General features: G+C 39.8%; 1 protein-coding gene across 2 annotated transcripts in view; it reads right to left on the bottom strand.

Annotated features, from left to right (window-relative positions):
• Positions 1-470: 470 nt before the first annotated feature.
• Positions 471-20,053, bottom strand: part of cabp2a (calcium binding protein 2a) — a 42,835-nt gene continuing 23,252 nt past the window's right edge. For both annotated transcript variants that reach the window (XM_052126758.1, XM_052126759.1), the window contains exons 3-7: positions 9,684-9,714; positions 9,096-9,230; positions 3,421-3,530; positions 2,224-2,371; positions 471-603 (exon numbers count right to left, since the gene is read on the bottom strand). In XM_052126758.1, coding sequence (XP_051982718.1) covers positions 578-603; positions 2,224-2,371; positions 3,421-3,530; positions 9,096-9,230; positions 9,684-9,714 — 450 coding nt within the window. In that variant the 3' untranslated portion in view covers positions 471-577. The remainder of the gene's footprint in view (positions 604-2,223; positions 2,372-3,420; positions 3,531-9,095; positions 9,231-9,683; positions 9,715-20,053) is intronic.

Below are 20,053 nucleotides of genomic sequence, written 5' to 3'. Positions count from 1 at the left end.
GAGGATGAATACTTAAATCCCTGCCTCCACAAGGAAACAGTCCTAACAACATCATAGTCCCATAAGTCAATGGTCTACTGTCCAAAACACATATAATACTGATAAATTATATCCATTGGATTGTCAGTCCACAATGACCATGCACATCTCAGACACAATTTTTGGTAGTGAAAGTCCAATCAGTGTGTTTAGACACTGATTGAGAAGTATTTATCAAGTAGGTTATAGCATGTATAAACAATTTTATTGAATTTTTTTACTTTTGGCTATGGTTTGCACCATTCAAACTCTGAACACATGTGTAAACATGGAAAATTATTTAACACCACAAAAGTTAAAGATTGGTTTTGTTTGATTTAATCTCTTTTCAGGACATCATATAGCTTGTAGTTTCAGAACAAAAAATTATAAATGATGTATAGAACACAGTTTCCCTCTTTGTCATGAAACCAAGTAAATATGTGAAATAAAGGTGTTTGGATGAAGAAACAGCATGGTAGTTATGTAACGTATTGTGCTACACTTCACATTAGGAGACAAACCGATTGTTCTTTTACTTTTTCGTATATTCTCAAAGTCAGCGAGACATCATTCGCACAAACTCTGTGAAGAGAAATTTGAAAAAATAGATTAAGCTTTTCATGTTTATAAATGACATATACAGAAGCAGAATTCTTTACACTTCATGTTAATGGAAATAATAGAGACTCAATCCAAAATGTAGATTTTATTTTATATGACTACTAAAAAAAATGATTGACTGTTTTTACACACATATAAAAAAGCAATTAATATGCAATAACTATTAGGGGTAGAATGTATATTTCCATCTTCTGTTAGCTTTACAAAAGTAGATTATGACTTTGACAGAACATACTCTTATAGCTTTTGTTATGTAGAGTGTGGATCTATTGCATGGTCCTGTGGGCAATACAATATATGTTTAAAAAGCTCTAGTAAGGGCATTTTATATATATATATATATATATATATATATATATATATATATATATATATATATATATATATATATATATATATATATATATATATATATATATATATATATATATATATATATATATATATATATATATATATATATATATATATATATATATATATATATATACTCACACAAAACAGATTACCCATCCATAAGCATCTGATTAATTTAAGGCTATAATAAAAACATTATCATAATTATTATCTTTTTATTATTATTATTACGTTTCCCCGAATGCAAAGTATTTATTAAAAAAACAAAACAGGCAAGCATTAAAGAAAATCATTTCAGATTATCAGTCTCACATTAAAAGCTTTCTCAGTTTTAGCTCAATATTGATTGCATTATGCTGAGAAACAAAAGATACAAAGCCCTACAAAGATATCTGTGGGAATCATATAACTGATTATTAACCCTAGAAAGCACCTCACCGTCTACTTTTGAACTATAATTTTTTTTACATGAAGTGGTCTTTTGATCCACCACTGAATATGTGGGTCGTATATGACCCATGTGTGTCCTATGGTATTCAATGCATTTAACACTGGTATTATTAAGTTTCCATTTATTATGTAATTAAATATATGCTAGCTACCATATTCATATTTATGTGTTGTATGCAGGTAAAGCAAGCTGATGCTTTTATCCAAAGTGCATGACATTACACCCAGTCATGGAGCAACCTGAGATTAGGACACACAATTGTAATGGCTCCTGGACCAAATCTTAGTGTGTTTGAACACCACTTCGAACAACATATATTGCTACATAGAGTAATATAGCAATGTAGGATCAAACAGCAATAGAGTATTTAAGGTTGTCTTTTTTCAAATTTATAACAATGTTTTTTGAAAAAAAATAAATAAATAGTTTATGTTTCCCCCTTGTTCACTGTACTTAAATGTATGTGTTTGTGTAGGTAGAATTGTAAAGACATTTTACCACCAAACATGGAAATTGCCCATATATGTGTAATATAGCCTTTTTTACACTGTCACCCAAAACTCAATGTGTGTGAAACTCTTCAGAATTAAATTAAAAATATGACAACCATTTAGAAATGTAAATTATTAATTTAATAGTAGTTTAATGAAGAATGAGCATCAAGATTTTACCTGGGGCTTTTTCAGGGTTAAGGTTGCATATGCGTTGTAGGGTTAAGTACTATGCAACTCTCCACAAACCTTCCTGTGTTCAATAAAGAGGGAAATTCTCACCTTCAAAGTCAACCTGCCCATCTCCATTGAGGTCAACATCCCTGAGTATCTCATCAATTTCTCTGTGGTTGAGCTGCTCTCCCATCAGCTTCTTCAAGGCTTCCCTCAGTTCAGCCAGACTGATCTGACCATCACCATTAGAGTCAAACTGAGAGAGAGAGAGAGAGAGAGAGAGAGAGAGAGAGAGAGAGAGAAGGAATTCAGTTAAAACATTTAAATAAAACATGTGACATGTGAATAAGTATTAAATAGGTATATCAATAAATAACAGGATCAATATATGTATATATTTATCAATCCAAATATGCCAATGCATCCATAAATTAAAGGACAAGCAACATTTTATTGTGCATGACACATTTATGGGACATAAATGATACAATAGATAATTTACAACTATAGATAAACATTTACTATAGGTCAGCCTGAGTGTACCTTTAAAGGAACAGTTCACCCAAAATTGAAGCTTACACTGATGCCATCCCAGATGTGTATGACTTTATTCTTCAGCAGAACACAAATTAAGATTTTTAGAAGAAGATAGGGCACTGTCAGGTCCTTCTGATGGAAATACACAGGTGCCAGCAGTTTGACGGTCCAAAAGTCATATTTAGGCAGCATAAAAGTAATCCACATGACTCCAGTCAATCAATTAATGTCTTCTAAAGCAAATACATACATTTGTGTGAAAAATACTTGGATAATTAATACTTTATTAACTTTTAAAAAGTGCTACCTTCCAGCAGCTGATGCGAGAGTTCGGCCGTTTCAAACCGCATCAGAGCCCAGTATGGAAGCGCCGTTAAAAAAAAAAGTTAAAAACGTTTACATAAACGTATCGATTCGCTTCGGAATATATTAATTGATTTTCTGGTGTTGCTTGAATGACTTTTATGCTGCATATATATGACTTTCAGACCGTCAAAGTGTTGGCACCCGTGTGCTTCCTTTACAAGGTCCTGGTAGAGCTCTATCTTCTAAAAATCTCCATTTGTGTTCTGCTGAAGAAAGACAGCCAAACACATCTGGGATGGCATCAGGTAAGTGAATAATGAGAGAATTTTCATTTTTGGGTGAATTATTCCTTTAAGACATAAAACACACAATAATGCCTGACTTAAAAAAAGTGTTTATTTATTATAAAGTGGTTAATGAGTTCTGTATACCATTATTGTTTTAGTAGCATGCAACACAAACCTCTCTAAAAGCATCTCTTAGTTCCTTAACTCCAATCATGTCTGCTGTTTCAGCCAGCATCTTTGGGCCCATCAGGTCTACAAAGTCTTCAAAGTCCACTCTACCTCCACCTAGCGGGCAAACATTATTGACTGACTATCACATCAATGTAGGAATTATCATGCATACACTTTGGATGTGTGGTTTATGTGCCTGTCCTGTTCAAATACAGGTCTCCAGTCTGCGACTAAACTTTTTAAGAGGTTGCACTGGTGTGACAAAGTTGCCAGACTCTCTGATTGTGCTCTGTCGTTTTTTGTTGCGCATGAGAAATATCAAATGGCAAACGTTTAAAAAGAGAAAAGAAACAGCTCTACCTGGATCAGTCAGCGCGGCTCAATTCTCAATGGTCAGATCAGCGCAGAGACATGCATTTTACTCGTGGACCAGCCTCGAGTGCCCAGCCGTGCAGACTATCGTAAACAGCGCTGTGAGATGCCTGGTCTTGTTCGTGGATTCGGCATTTATTATTTGCTCAAAACCTCTATGAAATCCCAGAATTTATGGATGATTAAACTAGATTAAAATCGTATTAAATGGCCCAAAAACATTCTAAACTGCACTGAAAAGGAATAAAGCATATGTAAACCTGTACCATGAACAGACAGAAATTTTAGCCAAGGCTTTTCAATACACACATCACAGATATGTAAGGTAGGCCTATAATTGACTACGGACCATTTAATAGTCTAAAAATAATGCACACCCGATATGGTAATGCGGTCGCGACACGCAGCGGAGTGACGTTAAACCTCTGGTGAACATTATTTTTAAACAATTTAATGGGCCGGAGTCAATTATTCCGCTTATACCACGGTTATCACACCTTAAGACATCGTTCAGGGTTTTATCTTCAAGACATTTTCTGTTTTTCATCCCTAAAATGCTCTTATGAGAGGAACTACTTTCTTTTACCACATATTCAGCATCTTGCTTTAATACAGTCCGAGCCTTCGTTGCTAATTCGAAAACGTCACTTCAGAACTAGCAAGGGAGGATTGGAGGCTTGCGCAGCTTTACTCGAAGACCTACTGGAGTAATAAGGATGTGTGTTTGTGCGTGTGTGTGAGTTTGTATTTGAGAGATTGAAAGAGCGAAAATGAGATATCTCGCTTCTGGGATTATCTTTGTTGTTGCAGCGCTCATCAGAATTAACATCGCTTCAAAATCGCCAAGGTACGTGTCGCAATATTCCCGTTGTAAACCTTAACTTTTTTCATCGCCACTGAGATGCAGGAGTGCGATGACATGAGGACTCTGTTTTTCTCTCACTAGTATGTTTGGGCCTTAAGTTTGTGTGTTACTCGTATAATGTCTGTGTGTCCACAGGATATGTGTGTGTGTGAGGGGGCACAAGGGTGTTTCTCACAGATAGTTCAGATAATATAGAAACTGCTGTAGTGATCAAGTGTATCTAGCTTTGATATACTTCAAGCCTTCGAATACTTCACATTAGAACTAGCAGCGGAGAGAGCATGTGTGTGTGTGAGCGTGTATGTGTGTGCATGCACGTACGCATGAATGTGTGTGAGCACGTGTGTGTGTGTGTGTTTGAGCGTGTGTGTGTATGAGAGAGTGTGAGCATGTGAGACAGGCCCGGCTCCAACTCTAAAATGTAAGGTGGGCCATCGGACTCGCTGGGTGAGCCAAACAGTTGGAGGAGTGGGTTCATGAGCCAAGTTCATGATTGGGTGGGCCAGGCCCACCCAGGCCCCACTGTGGAGCCAGGCCTGATGTGTGACGAGGGAACACCGAAATTGAAACAAATGCAGGATATTTTAGACATTTTGATGTTCTTAACCAATTTACTTTAATCAATGACTTTGTTTTAATTTGTTATTTTGTTGTGGTAGCCTGTAGGGTTCTTTGAAATAACTGAAATAATTTGGCAAAGTGATATGGAACCGTTATGAGAAGACTTGGAACTAATTTATAGCCGTGAGTTTACTTGAAAAATAATTGCACGCCTTAGAACACCTGCCTACCAATCAGAATCAAGCATTCAACAGACTCGTTGTTTAATAAATAATATTTACCATAAACTTATATCAGTATAGTGGGGTAGTGAGAGAATACAGTTTAATTTCGGGATGTGTTTTCTTGTGAAAAATTGCATAATTTGTTTTATGGTTACTGTCCATTTTATCGTTTTACTTTTACCTTTGGTAAAAAGTATTGTAGTATATGTTGGTGAAGCTATCATTATGAGGACTCTCCATAGACATAATGATTTTTATACTGTACAAACTATAGATTCTATCCCCTAACCCTCACAAAAAACATTGTGCATTTTTACATTTTCATTTACTTACAGTTTAGTATGTTTTTTAAGCGATTTAAATTATGGGGACACTAGAAATGTCCTCATAAAGCACATTTATAGCATAATACCCTTGTAATTACCAGTTTGTAACCTAAAAAATGTCCTCGTAACTTAAACCTGCCCACAAACACACACACACACACATACAAATTGGCGGCTCATGACTTTCTCTCCATTTCCCTGTCACATGGAGATCAATGAAATAACAATGAAGTACAGCATGAGTGTATTAACATAAAAAATTTCAATAGACTGAATTTTGATGTGATTCATAAAATACTGTGTATGTGTGTGTGATCATGTTCTTATACTATGGAGATAGAATTGTTGCATATTAACATACAAATGGAAAGAGATTCACAAATAGAAAGTTGGTTCACAAATAAAGTGAATGAATTCACAACTAAAAAGAATGAGATTTATAAATATATGTTAGGAGTTTCACAAAAACAAAGTGAATTCACAAATTAATAAAATGAGATTTGCAAATAAAAAAATTATTTACAAAAATAGTTTTTAACTCACAAACACAACTCAGTCCAGCATTCATTTGTGAATCATGCGCATTTATTTGCTGATCGCTTTCTGTGCATTTGCGGATCGCTACATGCATTTGTCAATTCTGAAACAAATCTAGCGCCAAAACGTGCACACAAATCTAAAAGGGAGGTGGAGTCCACCCATCGTCTACTCAAGCTAATCAGAAAACAGCCACATTACTCAGACCAATCGGAGCATGTTCTATCTTCAACCAATCACGCTTCATTTTACCAGAGTCACAGCGCTCTCATGAGCATGGAATCAAGCACTTACAAATAATCCAAGGCTGCAAACTTTTAAAGAGGAATACTGTGATTTAAGGTTTGTATAATTTTCTCTTGGTTATATTCGTGTAGTGCCCATTTGTAGAGTGTCCTGATCATTAGCTTTATAGCTAACATGGCTGACATGGCTAAAGTTCCTTGACTGAAACGTGTCATCAAAACATTTACTCTTTATGTTACATGACAGATCCAAACAGACACTATAAAAGATCAGTTGTACAGAGAGTGTATTTATAAAACATGAATCATATTAGATGATCTTAGGAGCACAGACCATAAATTAATATCCTATATTACACAGTGTACAAGATCTGCTATGCCAATAATTTGGTTTCACATTATGTTAATATTTAAAATAATTATGCTAACCCTGTAAAAGGATGTGTGTTTCACTTATTTACTCAGGAATGGTAAACGTATGGGATGTGAAATACAGGAGCACAACAATAATTATAATAATTATAATAAAAGAGTTGCAAGGATACTGGAGAATTGGTGCTCTCTGCTACACATCACAAAAAGATGAACAGTTGTGGGACTTTTGTGCTACTGGTGGTAAGACATCACAAAGCTCCATGGCCTTTCTATACATTAATGGACTAGTTTTTAATGTGTAACTGTAATTTTTTCCAATCATTTGTGCAGAATGCTCTTACCCTGACTAGGAGTATCCGTCCCACACAACGGATACAATACCATGCTGTGGCAATGAGGATGCTCATGCACAACGAACTCGAGCAAAATGGAAGCACTCAAATTTATTGTCTGTTGTAGTTACATTCATGACAACATGTAATTTGTAACCAAAAAAATAAATACAAATCATACATTTTAGCCAACAGACTTGCTTTAGAGTATTACAAAGAGTGTGGCAGAGAGAAAATGTGACCTGTCACTTTAAGGATCCGCCACAATCCCAAACCTGAGAGTACAAAATGGCTGCTCATTTGAGTGCACCAGGTGTGTGAGACAGAAGTGTGAGACAACATGTGAAATAAGTGTGGGGTGAACAGAGTTAGTGCTAGTGCTTGCCCAGTGTACGTGTGAAATCAGGAATGCCACTGGAGTGAGAAAAGAACAAAGAGGACTGCAAAAAGGTACTAACTAGTGCTTAACATTGTTTTCCTGGATACAAAGAATGGACCAAACCATCTAACCATTGACTCAATGTTTAAAACGGAGAAGTATGAGTAGCAGAGGATTGCTGACTGGGTGAAGTGCTCTGCAGCAGAGTTAAGTTGGATAGAAATGTCTGAGGTGCCAGGTGCAGGGGCGAAAATTTCATCAAAATGTTGGGGGGACAATAAACATAACAATTCTCAAGAGGGGACACCAAGGTTTTTTTTGTTCACATCATTTGTTCACGTGACTTTCGAATTGTAAAAAGAAATGGCTGTGTGCAAAACCATGCCGTGGTCAATAAACGAGGTGCAGACGTTCCTCTCGTTAGTGACAAACGAACAAGTCTTTCAGGAAGTGTCTCAGCCGTTGGCCGCACAGCTGAGACACAGCTACCACCTGACCTACCAACAGTGTAGGGAAAAGTAAAAAAAAATTTCAAGTGACTACAGAACACTCAAGGAAAAGTGGAAGTGGTTTGACCAAATGGATGCTATCTAGACCAATGATCAATGGGAGGGAGAGTGCCCTGGACTCAGCCACGGCTGGAGTCCACGATGGAGGATGGTACGTTAACTCTATATTCTGCTTGAAAGCTTCACTTTATTTAGTTGAACATCTTCTGGAAAACTTACGTCTGAAACAACCAGGCCAATTTAACGGTTACACTTATGTAAAATCACCATGCAACAACTGCTTTATGCAGCACAATGAGCTAGTAGCTAACCGCTAGTGGTCGTGTTATTGTTTAATATTTTGTGTCGAATTTAAGATGATGTCATGGCAGTAGAGGCGGTGCAACTATTATGATCAGCCTATAATCCCACCCACGAGTAGAGTTGAGATGAACAATGCCATAAGTTTGCTGACATACTCCATACCCTCGTTTGTGACTCCCTCTGTGTTCTTGAAGCCTCAAACCACACCAAGGTAGATGTGAACTTCAGTGTTTAAATCCATATCTTCAGCAGTGATGTTATAAATGTGGGTGAGAAATGGATCAATGTTTAAAATATATATACTGCCACCTACTGGGCAGGGAGGAGAATTTATTGTAAAAAGGATTTAAATATTGATCTGTTTCACACTCACACCTATCATATCACTTTTGAAGATATGGATTTAACCATAACCATAAGAGTCATATGGATTAATTTTATATTGCCTTTATATGCTTTTTGGACCTTCAAAGTAACCATTCATTTGGACCAACAGAGTGGAGATTTTCTTCTAAAAAAAATTGTGTTCAGCAGAAGAAAGAAAACCATACACTTCTGGGATGGCATAAAGGTGAGTAAATTATGAGAGAATTAAATTTTTTGGGCGAACTATCACTTTAATTTCAATGATATGATAAGGGTGTAACTCACAAATCTGCTGACTGAGTTCAATCAGCTCCATCTCTGTGGGCATGTAGCCCATCGTCCTCATACACTCGCCTAGATCCTTACAGCTAATGAAGCCATCCTTATCTTTGTCAAACTCTTTGAAGGCTTCTTTCAGCTCTGAAAGCAGAGAAAGAGAGAGAGTATTAAAGAGTGTGTGAACGAGAGTTTGTTGCTGTCTGTCAGCAAAGTGCAGCGAGAGGATACTGAAGGATAAGGGTACAGTAACCACTTTCAGGTATTCAAGGGACTTGGATAAGATTATACATAGACAGGGGCTTCTAAAAGCATCTGGATGTTTTAGCCACACTTCAAAATGTGAAAACGTAATTGCATTAGATAACAACATTTCTTAACAATGACATACATACGTTTTAAGTGTCCAATTACTATTTGGGGCACTGTATAGAGACATTTATAGAGAGAGGTAATAGGAAAAATCCATGAGAATGGAGGGAAAGGGCTAACAGACTCCATATGGGAATCATTGTTTTGGTTTATGGGTTGATTCATCACTGAAAACATTTAGTGTAAAGATATAAAGCATATCAGTGATGTTGGACATCTCTGTACCTTCAATTTCCTCTGGCCGTAGATCTCGGTCCTGTTGTGAGTACAGATTTTAAAGAGACAGTCAAATTATTAGGATGAACATATGCAGACTACCACAAATGCAAAAACACACATACCTTATGCGAAAATACATGATATTAGGCATGGAACATACAGATAGAGTCATGCAAAAACGTTTGCAAATACCATGCTGTTACAAATAAACAAATAAAACACAAAAATCAACCTTTTAACTTAACTTTAACATGTTCTATATGAATAAAAAGGGATAGTTCAATCAAAAAGGAAAATTCTCCAATCATTTACTCACTGTCACGAACACAGAGAGCGCCACCCTCTCCAGTCATCGGAGATCTGATTCACCGGAGTATTGATCGCTAGAACTACATTTCCCATAAACCCGCATACCTAGGTCTGATTACTCTACAGCTGTTCCCTGTTTCCCACGCTCTATTTATAGCCGCTCAGTTCATTCATTCATTGCGAAGTCTTGTTTGCTCCGGCTATGTTACCAAGCAAGTTACCCTCTGTTTACCATTCCAGCTATTCTGTGTACCGTTCCAGCCTGTTGTTTAGACCTTGCTAGTTTGCCGCCTGCCTTGTTTATCTCTTGCCTGTTCCGTTCTACCATTGTTTGCTGCCTGCCCAGACCTCTGCCTGTTCTAGTTACTCTTCTGCCTGCCTACTATATTCTCTGTTTGCCTGCCTTTGACCCTGCCTGTACAACTTGTGTTCTGTTGATAATAAATCACCGCAGATGGATCCCAACTTGCTTCATTACACTCACCCTTATGCCATCCCAGATGTTAATGATTTTATTTATTCTGCTGAACATTTTTAGAATAATATTTCAGAACTGTAGATCCATACAATGCTAGTAAATGATGACCAAAACTTTGAAGTTGCAAAAAGCATGAAGGCAACATAAAAGTAATCTGAACTCCAGTGGATCTTCAGAAATGAAATAAGTGTGGGTGAGAAACGGATCAATATTCAAGTCCTTTCTGTACTATAAATCTCCACTTTCACTTCCACATTCTTTAGTTTTTGGTGATTAGCGTTGTCAATGCATATCACCACCCACTGGGAAGGGAGGAGAATTTATAGTAATAAAGGACTTAAATATTGATCTGTTTCTCACCCACAACTATTACATTGCTTCTGAAGACATGGATTTACTGGAGTCTGCCCTTTATGTGCTTTTTTAGCTTGAAAGTTTTGGTCACCATTAACTTGCATTGTATGGACCAGCAGAAGAAAGTCACACACATCTGGGATGGCATAAGGGTGTCAATGATGAGAGAATTTTTCATTTGTGTGTCAAATATCAATTTAAGACATTAAGACTCTACAGATCTTTTATTGTGATATTTGTTAAACCTGCTGTAAGCAATTTCTGAACTGCAAATATAATTGGATGGTTTCAAAAAAGTTCCCCAACACTGTCCACTTTTTCCATGGTACTGAGATGTTTTCACTTCAGAAAAACTATTATGATTTAACTATATTTATGGGTGTGTATATATGCAGTATATTGTGTCCATGACTGCATATTCTAAACATAAACTATGCAAACAAGAGTGTAATCAGCTCTGCATTTTGATCTGTGCTGTTTGAACTCGCAAGCTCAAATGGTACGTTTACATCACAGTACATTGTAACAGTGAGACCTCACGCAGAGACCTGTCAGTGTCGCCTGGGGCAACAATATGTATGTACACTGTTGCATTAACTTGCAGGGCAGAAGAACACACCAGACTCTGATTACTGGTCATCATGGGTGAAAACAAACGGAGTGCCCTTGAAAGATGTGTTTTGTATCACACACACACACTATTAATGTGTGTATCTTTTCCCTTTTCTGAGTATTATTAATCTGAGCCACAGAGTGACTCAGGACTGTCCTGCTTGGTAATTATACCAGAAAGCATTTGTACTCTGCATGTGGATCCAGTGATACTTTGAGTGCACAAAATCAGGCATTTATATAAAAGCCCTATTGGGATAAACCAACTTTTGCTGTGTAACCTAAACTGGTGGGTCTCAGGTCTGTTCTGATAGGGCCACAGACAATAGGGGAAACAATGCTAAATGCAAATAATAAAATGCAACTAGCCATTTAGGATCACAAAATACATAGGGTTATGAACTTTGGTGCAAATCTAGATTAGACAAATTCCAACATGGACAGTCTGAACTGCTCTCATCATCAAACACCTAGAGGAAACTATGCAAGGTAAAAACAATATGACCCAGACGATGTTAAATACGGGATCACTTGCAACAAGGATCAACATGTCAACCTCAATGTGTTTTGTGTGATGAATTGGCTATATGAGCATGAAAACAAATTGAAAAGACATTTAGAAACCAAATGCTTAAAACTTAAAGACAATCCTGTTGAGTTTCTCAAAGGAAAGCAATGGAATTTTCACAAACATTTTCCTACTAAGCCTTTGCCAAATTGGCAGTTTTGCATTATTGTTGGGGCTATGCAGTTCATAGTAATATTAATGAATATCTATGCTTTATTTTAAGGACATTTTTGTTCCCTTTGTATGCAAAACAATTATTGTACTTCTGCCACTTGATATCAACCCTTACAAAAATCTGGAGTTCTGGCAAACTAGCCGCAAACTTGCCACAAATGTGCCACACATTATTTTCAAATGAGATTGTGGTTCAACGTAAATGTTTGCCAACAGTTTGCAGCTCTTCACCAGTAGTGGTAAACCTGCAGAAAACCTTTGGCAACAATTGACAATTTTGCAAATTTACATATATAAATAATCAGTCAGGAATTTGTGGCAATTTTGCAGCAAATTTGCCATGAACTCTTGATTTCTTACAAGCCCTATACCCCATCTCCCGAATTACTGACAAACGGCATCCCAATCAGACATTTTGCCATTAATTAAAATGTGCTTACCTTTCACCGTGGCGCTGCTAAAAAACGTGTTGTGCTCGGAATCTCTTTGACATGAGTGCTGGTTCCATGAAAACCAGATAGTAATTGTGTTCACAAACAATGGTGAGCGCAATTTGGAAGTTGGATTTTTGCTCTAAAAGTACATTTTTACTCCTGACAGTTGGGTTTAGGATTGGGTTAAGGATTAGGGTTAATAAAATTTTCTTTCTTGTTGAATTGTGTCATTTACAACTAAAAGTGGAACTATCTTTTGCTGTCACTTTTCACCAAAACACTTCCAGCTTTGGCCACTGGGGGCAGTGGAATACATTTGGGTATGCACAGATTGATTTCTGCAGCAGAACTTTCAACCTACTGTTGTCGAATTCACAGTGTGATCAGTCTGCTGTATCTTTAAGTTATCTAATGACAGGATAGCAAAACATGGATTTGCATGCGGTCATACATTTTTGTTCATGGAAATTCAGTCATTAAAGCATCATTATACGAGAAAACAACTTCTCTGAACCAACACTGACACATTACTGTGGCAGCGGGGGCGTGGTCAAGTGCCCGTCAGGGAGAGGAAAGCGGTAAGGGCGCTTACACCTGAGCTAAATTATGCCTAACACCTGTCTCTAATTCCAGTGAGCACGAGGAGAGCGGCATAAAAGCAGACACAGAGCCTCCAGTCGGAGAGAGACGACAAGCCAACTCAGTGCGCTTGTATTATATTGTGTGTATTGTGTTATAAAAACAAAGGGAATTAAAAGCTTACCTTGTACTGAAGACCTGCTTCCTGTCCTCCTTCCTGTGAGAAGCCTTACACTGGTGCCGAAACCCGGGACTTTAAAGGAAGCATGGAAAGTGGTCGCCCCATAGAGTCCTCCCAGCTGGCAGAAGTCCTCCAGTCCCTCGCGACGCTGCATCAAGGCCATCAGCAATCCCTGCTTGAGCTCCGGCAGGACCAGGATCGCCGGTTTTTTTAAATCATGCGGGCTCAGGCAGAGGACCGGCTCGCCATCCGGAGCCTCCTCAGCCAGGAGGAGGCATCGCCCACAACCGCGACCCCGGACACCCGCGCTACGCTGCCCCCCCATGCTACAGAAGATGGGGACAGCAGATGATCCTGAGGCCTTCCTCGATTTGTTCGAGCGCTCAGCAGAAATCTGGGGCTGGCCCCGTGAACAGTGGGTAGCCCGCCTGATTCCCCTCCTGTCCGGGGAAGCTCAACTTGCGGCACAGCAGCTGCCGGCGTCGAACCTCCTGGCCTACACCGATCTGAAGCGGTCTATTCTGCAGCGGGTCGGTCGGAGCCCAGAAGAGAATCGCCAGCTCTCAGTGCCATCGCCCGGCGTCGCTGGAGGAAGCTGTTCGGCTGGCGGAGGACCACTTGGCTGCGATCCCGAGGGCGGACGAGCCCTCTTCTTCTTCGTCTCTCTCTCTCTTTCCCCTTCCCTTGTGTCTGCCCCTGCCCTCGCCCCCTCCCCTATGTTCTCTCCTTCTGTTTTCTCCCCAGGGCCCGTTTCTGCCCCGAGGGGGACTTCCCTCTAGAGCAGTCGCGGGACGAAACCCTTAAACATGCTCTTGACCAACTGAGAGTAATTGATGGTCAACAGCTTCGGCCGGGCATCGCCATTTCATACCCGTATTTTGCCGTGATTAAAGATCGTCTATATAGAGTGACGCAGGACGCTCAAACAAAAGAGGAAGTGACACAACTGTTGATTCCACGGAGCCGCCGGGAAATGATTTTCCAGGCGGCTCACTATAATCCTATGGCCGGTCACCTAGGGGAACGAAAAACACTTCTCCGTCTAATAGCCCGTTTCTATTGGCCAGGCATTGGCGGTGACGTCCGCAGGTGGTGTGCGGCATGCCGTGAATGTCAGCTGGTAAACCCACCGGCCACCCCAAAAGCGCCATTGCGCCCTCTAACATTGATCGGGGTCCCCTTCGAAAGAATTGGGATGGACCTCGTCGGGCCATTAGAACGGACGGGACGCGGACATTGCTTCGTGTTAGTCATAGTGGATTACGCGACGCGATATCCGGAAGCAGTGCCTCTGAGCAACATCTCCGCACGTAGTGTTGCAGGGGCACTCTTCAAGATAATCTCCCGGGTGGGGATTCCAAAAGAAATCCTCACTGATCAAGGCACGACTTTTATGTCACGAACACTCCACGAACTTTACGAGCTCTTGGGCATTAAGTCGATTTGCACTAGCGTGTACCATCTGCAGACGGATGGCTTAGTGGAACGATTTAATAAGACGCTCAAGAACATGATTCGTAAATTCGTACACGATGACGCTAGAAATTGGGATAAGTGGCTGGACCCCCTGTTGTTTGCAGTACGAGAGGTCCCACAAGCCTCCACAGGGTTCTTCCCGTTTGAGCTGCTGTACGGGCGACGCCCACACGGGGTCCTCAACGCCATCCGCGAAGCTTGGGAGGAGGGACCTTCTAATAGCAAAAATGAAATTCAGTACGTTCTTGATCTTAGAGCAAAACTCCACACACTGGGGCAATTAACACAGGAGAATTTACTCCAGGCTCAAGAACGCCAACGCCGGCTCTATGACAGGGGTGCTCGGCTACGGGAATTTGCACCGGGAGATAAGGTACTTGTATTACTCCCAACATCGAGCTCTAAATTACTCGCCAAGTGGCAAGGACCCTTTGAGGTCACACGACGAGTGGGGGATCTCGATTATGAAGTTAAACGTACCGATAGAGTACGTTTCGATGGTACCGAATATACCATCTCAACCACCTGAAATTGTGGAGAGAAGAGGCGGCCTCTGTGACGTTGGCCACACTAGTTCCGGAGAGGGCGGAGCTCGGACCGGAGGTAAACAAAGCTCGCAATCTCAACACCCCAGTTACTTGTGGAGATCACCTCTCACCGCGTCAACTCACAGAGGTTTCCGATCTACAAATGGAATTTGCAGATGTGTTTTCCCCTCTACCGGGCCGTACAAACATCATACAGCACCACATCGAGACCGAACCGGGCATGGTGGTACGTAGCCACCCCTATCGCTTACCCGAACATAAAAAGAGAATAGTTCAGGAGGAATTAGATGCGATGCTTGATATGGGCGTAATAGAGGAATCCCACAGTGATTGGTCCAGCCCGGTTGTTCTTGTTCCGAAGAGCGACGGGTCTGTTCGATTCTGTGTGGATTACAGAAAAGTCAACGCGGTGTCTAAATTTGACGCGTACCCAATGCCCCGTGTTGATGAACTGCTCGATCGGTTAGGTACTGCTCGATTTTATTCGACCTTGGATTTAACAAAGGGTTATTGGCAGATCCCCTTGACACCAATGTCCCGTGAGAAAACAGCCTTCACGACGCCGTTTGGATTACACCAATTTGTGACGCTTCCTTTCAGTTTGTTTGGGGCTCCGGCCACGTTTCAGCGACTCATGGATCGGATCCTCAGACCGCATACTGCTTACGCCACTGCCTATTTAGATGATATTATCATTTATAGCAATGATTGGCAGCGGCACATGCAACATCTGAGGGCCGTCCTGAGATCGCTGCGGCGGGCGGGGCTCACAGCAAACCCTAAGAAGTGTGCGATTGGGCGTGCGGAGGTACGGTATCTGGGGTTCCACTTGGGTCATGGCCAGGTGCGTCCCCAAATTGATAAGACCGCGGCGATTGCGACTTGCCCTAGACCTAAGACCAAAAAGGGGGTGAGGCAGTTCCTGGGGCTGGCTGGCTATTATAGAAGGTTTGTGCCTAATTATTCGGACGTCACCAGCCCGCTGACTGACCTCACTAAAAAGGGGGCTCCAGATCCGGTTCAATGGTCGGAGCAGTGTCAACAGGCGTTTATGTAGATTAAAGCCGCACTTTGTGGGGGGCCGCTTCTTCATGCACCTGACTTCTCTCTCTCTTTTATTTTGCAGACGGACGCTTCAGACAGAGGACTGGGGGCCGTACTCTCGCAGGTGGTTGAGGGGGAGGAGCGCCCAGTGCTGTACATTAGCCGGAAGCTCTCTTTGAGGGAGACTAAGTACAGCACCGTGGAGAAGGAGTGTTTGGCCATCAAGTGGGCGGTCCTCACCCTCCGGTATTACCTGCTGGGGCAGGCCTTCACCCTCTGCTCGGATCACGCCCCGCTCCAGTGGCTCCACCGCATGAAAGATACTAACGCCCGGATCACCTGTTGGTACCTGACTCTCCAGCCCTTTAAATTCAAGGTGGTCCACAGACCGGGGGTGCAGATGGCTGTCGCTGACTTTCTCTCCAGAAATGGGGGGGAGTGGTAGACAGGCCGGATGGTGCCCCGGCCTGAGTTGGGCAGTGGGGGTATGTGGCAGCGGGGGCGTGGTCAAGCACCCGTCCGGGAGAGGAAAGCGGTAAGGGCGCTTACACCTGAGCTAAATTATGCCTAACACCTGTCTCTAATTCCAGTGAGCACGAGGAGAGCGGCATAAAAGCAGACACAGAGCCTCCAGTCGGAGAGAGACGACAAGCCAACTCAGTGCGCTTGTATTATATTGTGTGTATTGTGTTATAAAAACAAAGGGAATTAAAAGCTTACCTTGTACTGAAGACCTGCTTCCTGTCCTCCTTCCTGTGAGAAGCCTTACAATTACATAAATAAGATAATAAAAATGGAAGGGTTTAGATTTTGATCTGATTGACTGAGCCTGTGTTTTGGCAGTGGCCAACCTGAACATATTCACAAAGCTGGAGAGTATTTAGGCTGATTACTGCCATGAATTGGCAAGCATGATGCAAGCAGCAGGAAAAGGTCACTACGGTGAACAGATTACAAGAGTCTGCTTGCCAGGCAACAAATGGAGTCGAATGGAGTTCACTTATGTTTTTAGTGAAGAACATCTATTTTAGTAAGAATCACCATTCAAAGACACATGGTGCGCTGATGTGACATGCAATACTCTAACTAAAACAATTTAAACTACATTTTGCTAGTTTGTTAATTATTATACATGCAGATTTTAGGACCTTGCATTAAACAAGAGATTACATGGAATATTTGTCATTTAAAAAATGTATTTCTTACACCACAGGGCCTTTAGAAACAAACTAGTGAAAGCGAAACGGTGATTCAAATGTCGAAAACTTAAATGAAAATATGTACTTACTCTTTCATTGTAAATTTTTTACCTAAAATGTGAAAAAAAAACCAAGGTATGGACATGTTATGCGTAAGCTACCCATATATAGTATTACATAGTTCAACACACACACACACACACAAAACATTTGCATCTTTACCATCCTGTACTATTACTATGTGCATATTATGATTTACCAGTCATAATGAATAATAGCAAATGAAAATAATTCGCCTGAAAAAAGACACAATTGTCAGACAAAGTCAACAGAGAAAAGAAGAACAACTTTCAGAGAGATCAAATGAAAATATAATTTATTGTGGCAGGATTCTCAATATGATAAAAGGGAGAGTAATTCCCTATCCATGAAAATGGATTCTGGAATAATGACAAAGCTGATACTGATGTGAAACATTAAGCTACAAAACATGCAGTTTTTCCTCCTTGTATGTATGTCTACCATTGGAATCCCGCACAAATCAAAATGTCACCTTTCATCTTTGAAATGAAATGCCTTACCGAACTCTTCCCTACACAATGACTGTCAGTTTCCAGTCCCACAAGGACTATGAGTTTTAACAAGATCCTTTCATGAATAATAAAAACACCCAATAGATCTATAGGATATTAAACTTAAAGTGGTCTCAGGCACTATTGCACTGCTTCATGGAGCCATATTTTCAAATCATCAATCCACACTTTAGAATCTAAATTACAATCTTAAAAACCCTACTTTGCTATTTCTTCATTCAGACCCATACTCCTCTCAGGTATTATTTTAATATAATGGCTATATTATAGATATAAAGATTCCCACCTTTGTTGCACACCTACAGAAATTGCGTTTGGGTTGCATTCCATGTTAGTGTCTATGTGAGAGTGTAACTACGTATGGATTGACTAATAGTGATATAGTAATGAACAATATATGTATGCACTTAATATTTAAGAAGGTTGTGCTTTGCAATTATTAATATTTTTTTTTTAAAGATTAAAAGATTATTCATCTTTAAATGTGCAAGTGTTCATTGTAAGTAGATGCCGGTTCATTATGCATGAACTAACGTTAACATATACAGCTTTTAATTAAAACATTTATTGGTATAGATTGAAATTCATGTTAACCAAGATTAATAAGTGATGAATAAGTGCTGTTCATTGTAAGTTCATGTAAACTAATGTAGTTAACTAATGTTAACAAATACAAACTTATTGTAAAGTGTTACACAATTGTGTTTAATATGGAATTATGAAAACTTTGAAAACGTTAATGTACTTTACCTTAAAGATGCTCCATAAATGAACATCTATATGTAATCTGAACCACATTTGTTTGTTTTCCACTACTCTGCAAAAATGCAATAGACCTAACTTTGACTTTCAAAAAGTATTGTACTACACACGGTATAATTTATGATGGAAACTCACTTTGGATGGGGATTAGTGGACAATGACTCGGTATCCTCCAGTACCATGACAGTGTGGTAGGTATTAGGTCATTATGGAGTTGAAGGAAAAGAATGAGTGGCTTGACTCAACACAGATAAATAAAACATGGATGCAGGGGCATAGCAGTCATGTTAAAAGTGGGGGGACACAGCTGTCAGTAGGTGGCTCATATAGACCCAACACTTGCAGTGCAAAATTTGGCTAAATTAGCTGCAAAAAAGAGGGTATCTTGTGGAGCACTTGCTTCTGACATGACAATAAAATACAGAGCTGGTCCTGAATTCATATTGAGCTTCAATAACATCCATACATATTCATGTATATGTTTACATATTCACTGCAGTAAAAAGTGTTCTAAGAACAGCAGATCTATCTTTTTTCCTACAGCTTATAGACAGAACACCAACAACAGGAGCTTATATTAAAAATAGCTTTAAATATATAACAGATCTAGTAATCTGCTTAAATTGGCAAAAAGAACTGATCAAACTATTACCACACAAACATAATGTAAAAAGCGTAACTTAATGAAGACTCTGATGAAGGCGCTGATATAAACTCCACTTACAATGTGCGCTTAAAGAAGGATTGTCCTTTTGTTTTATTTATTTTTTTGCAGTGCATTTCACATAATGCTGCCAATCAAGAACAATATGCTGATAAATAACTCATTTGTGTGTTCCTCATCTATAGATTAATAATTTAGATCAACATCAATGGTGATAAAATTGTAGAAATGAACAGAACCACGCTGATTAAACAATCTGACTGATGGCCTATTACGTAAGGGTTGTTTTGGCTCATGAAACCCCCCCTGTGATTGGCTGGATGGTCGCTCAATCAAGCCAAAAGTAACAAAATGCAAAGAATAATGTTTACAAATCCACCATTTGGACTTGGTATGGGTTT

This window comes from Xyrauchen texanus, chromosome 5 (genome assembly GCF_025860055.1).
Source record: "Xyrauchen texanus isolate HMW12.3.18 chromosome 5, RBS_HiC_50CHRs, whole genome shotgun sequence".
Classification (NCBI taxonomy): Eukaryota; Metazoa; Chordata; class Actinopteri; order Cypriniformes; family Catostomidae; genus Xyrauchen; species Xyrauchen texanus.
This window is presented reverse-complemented; position numbering and strand designations above follow the sequence as displayed.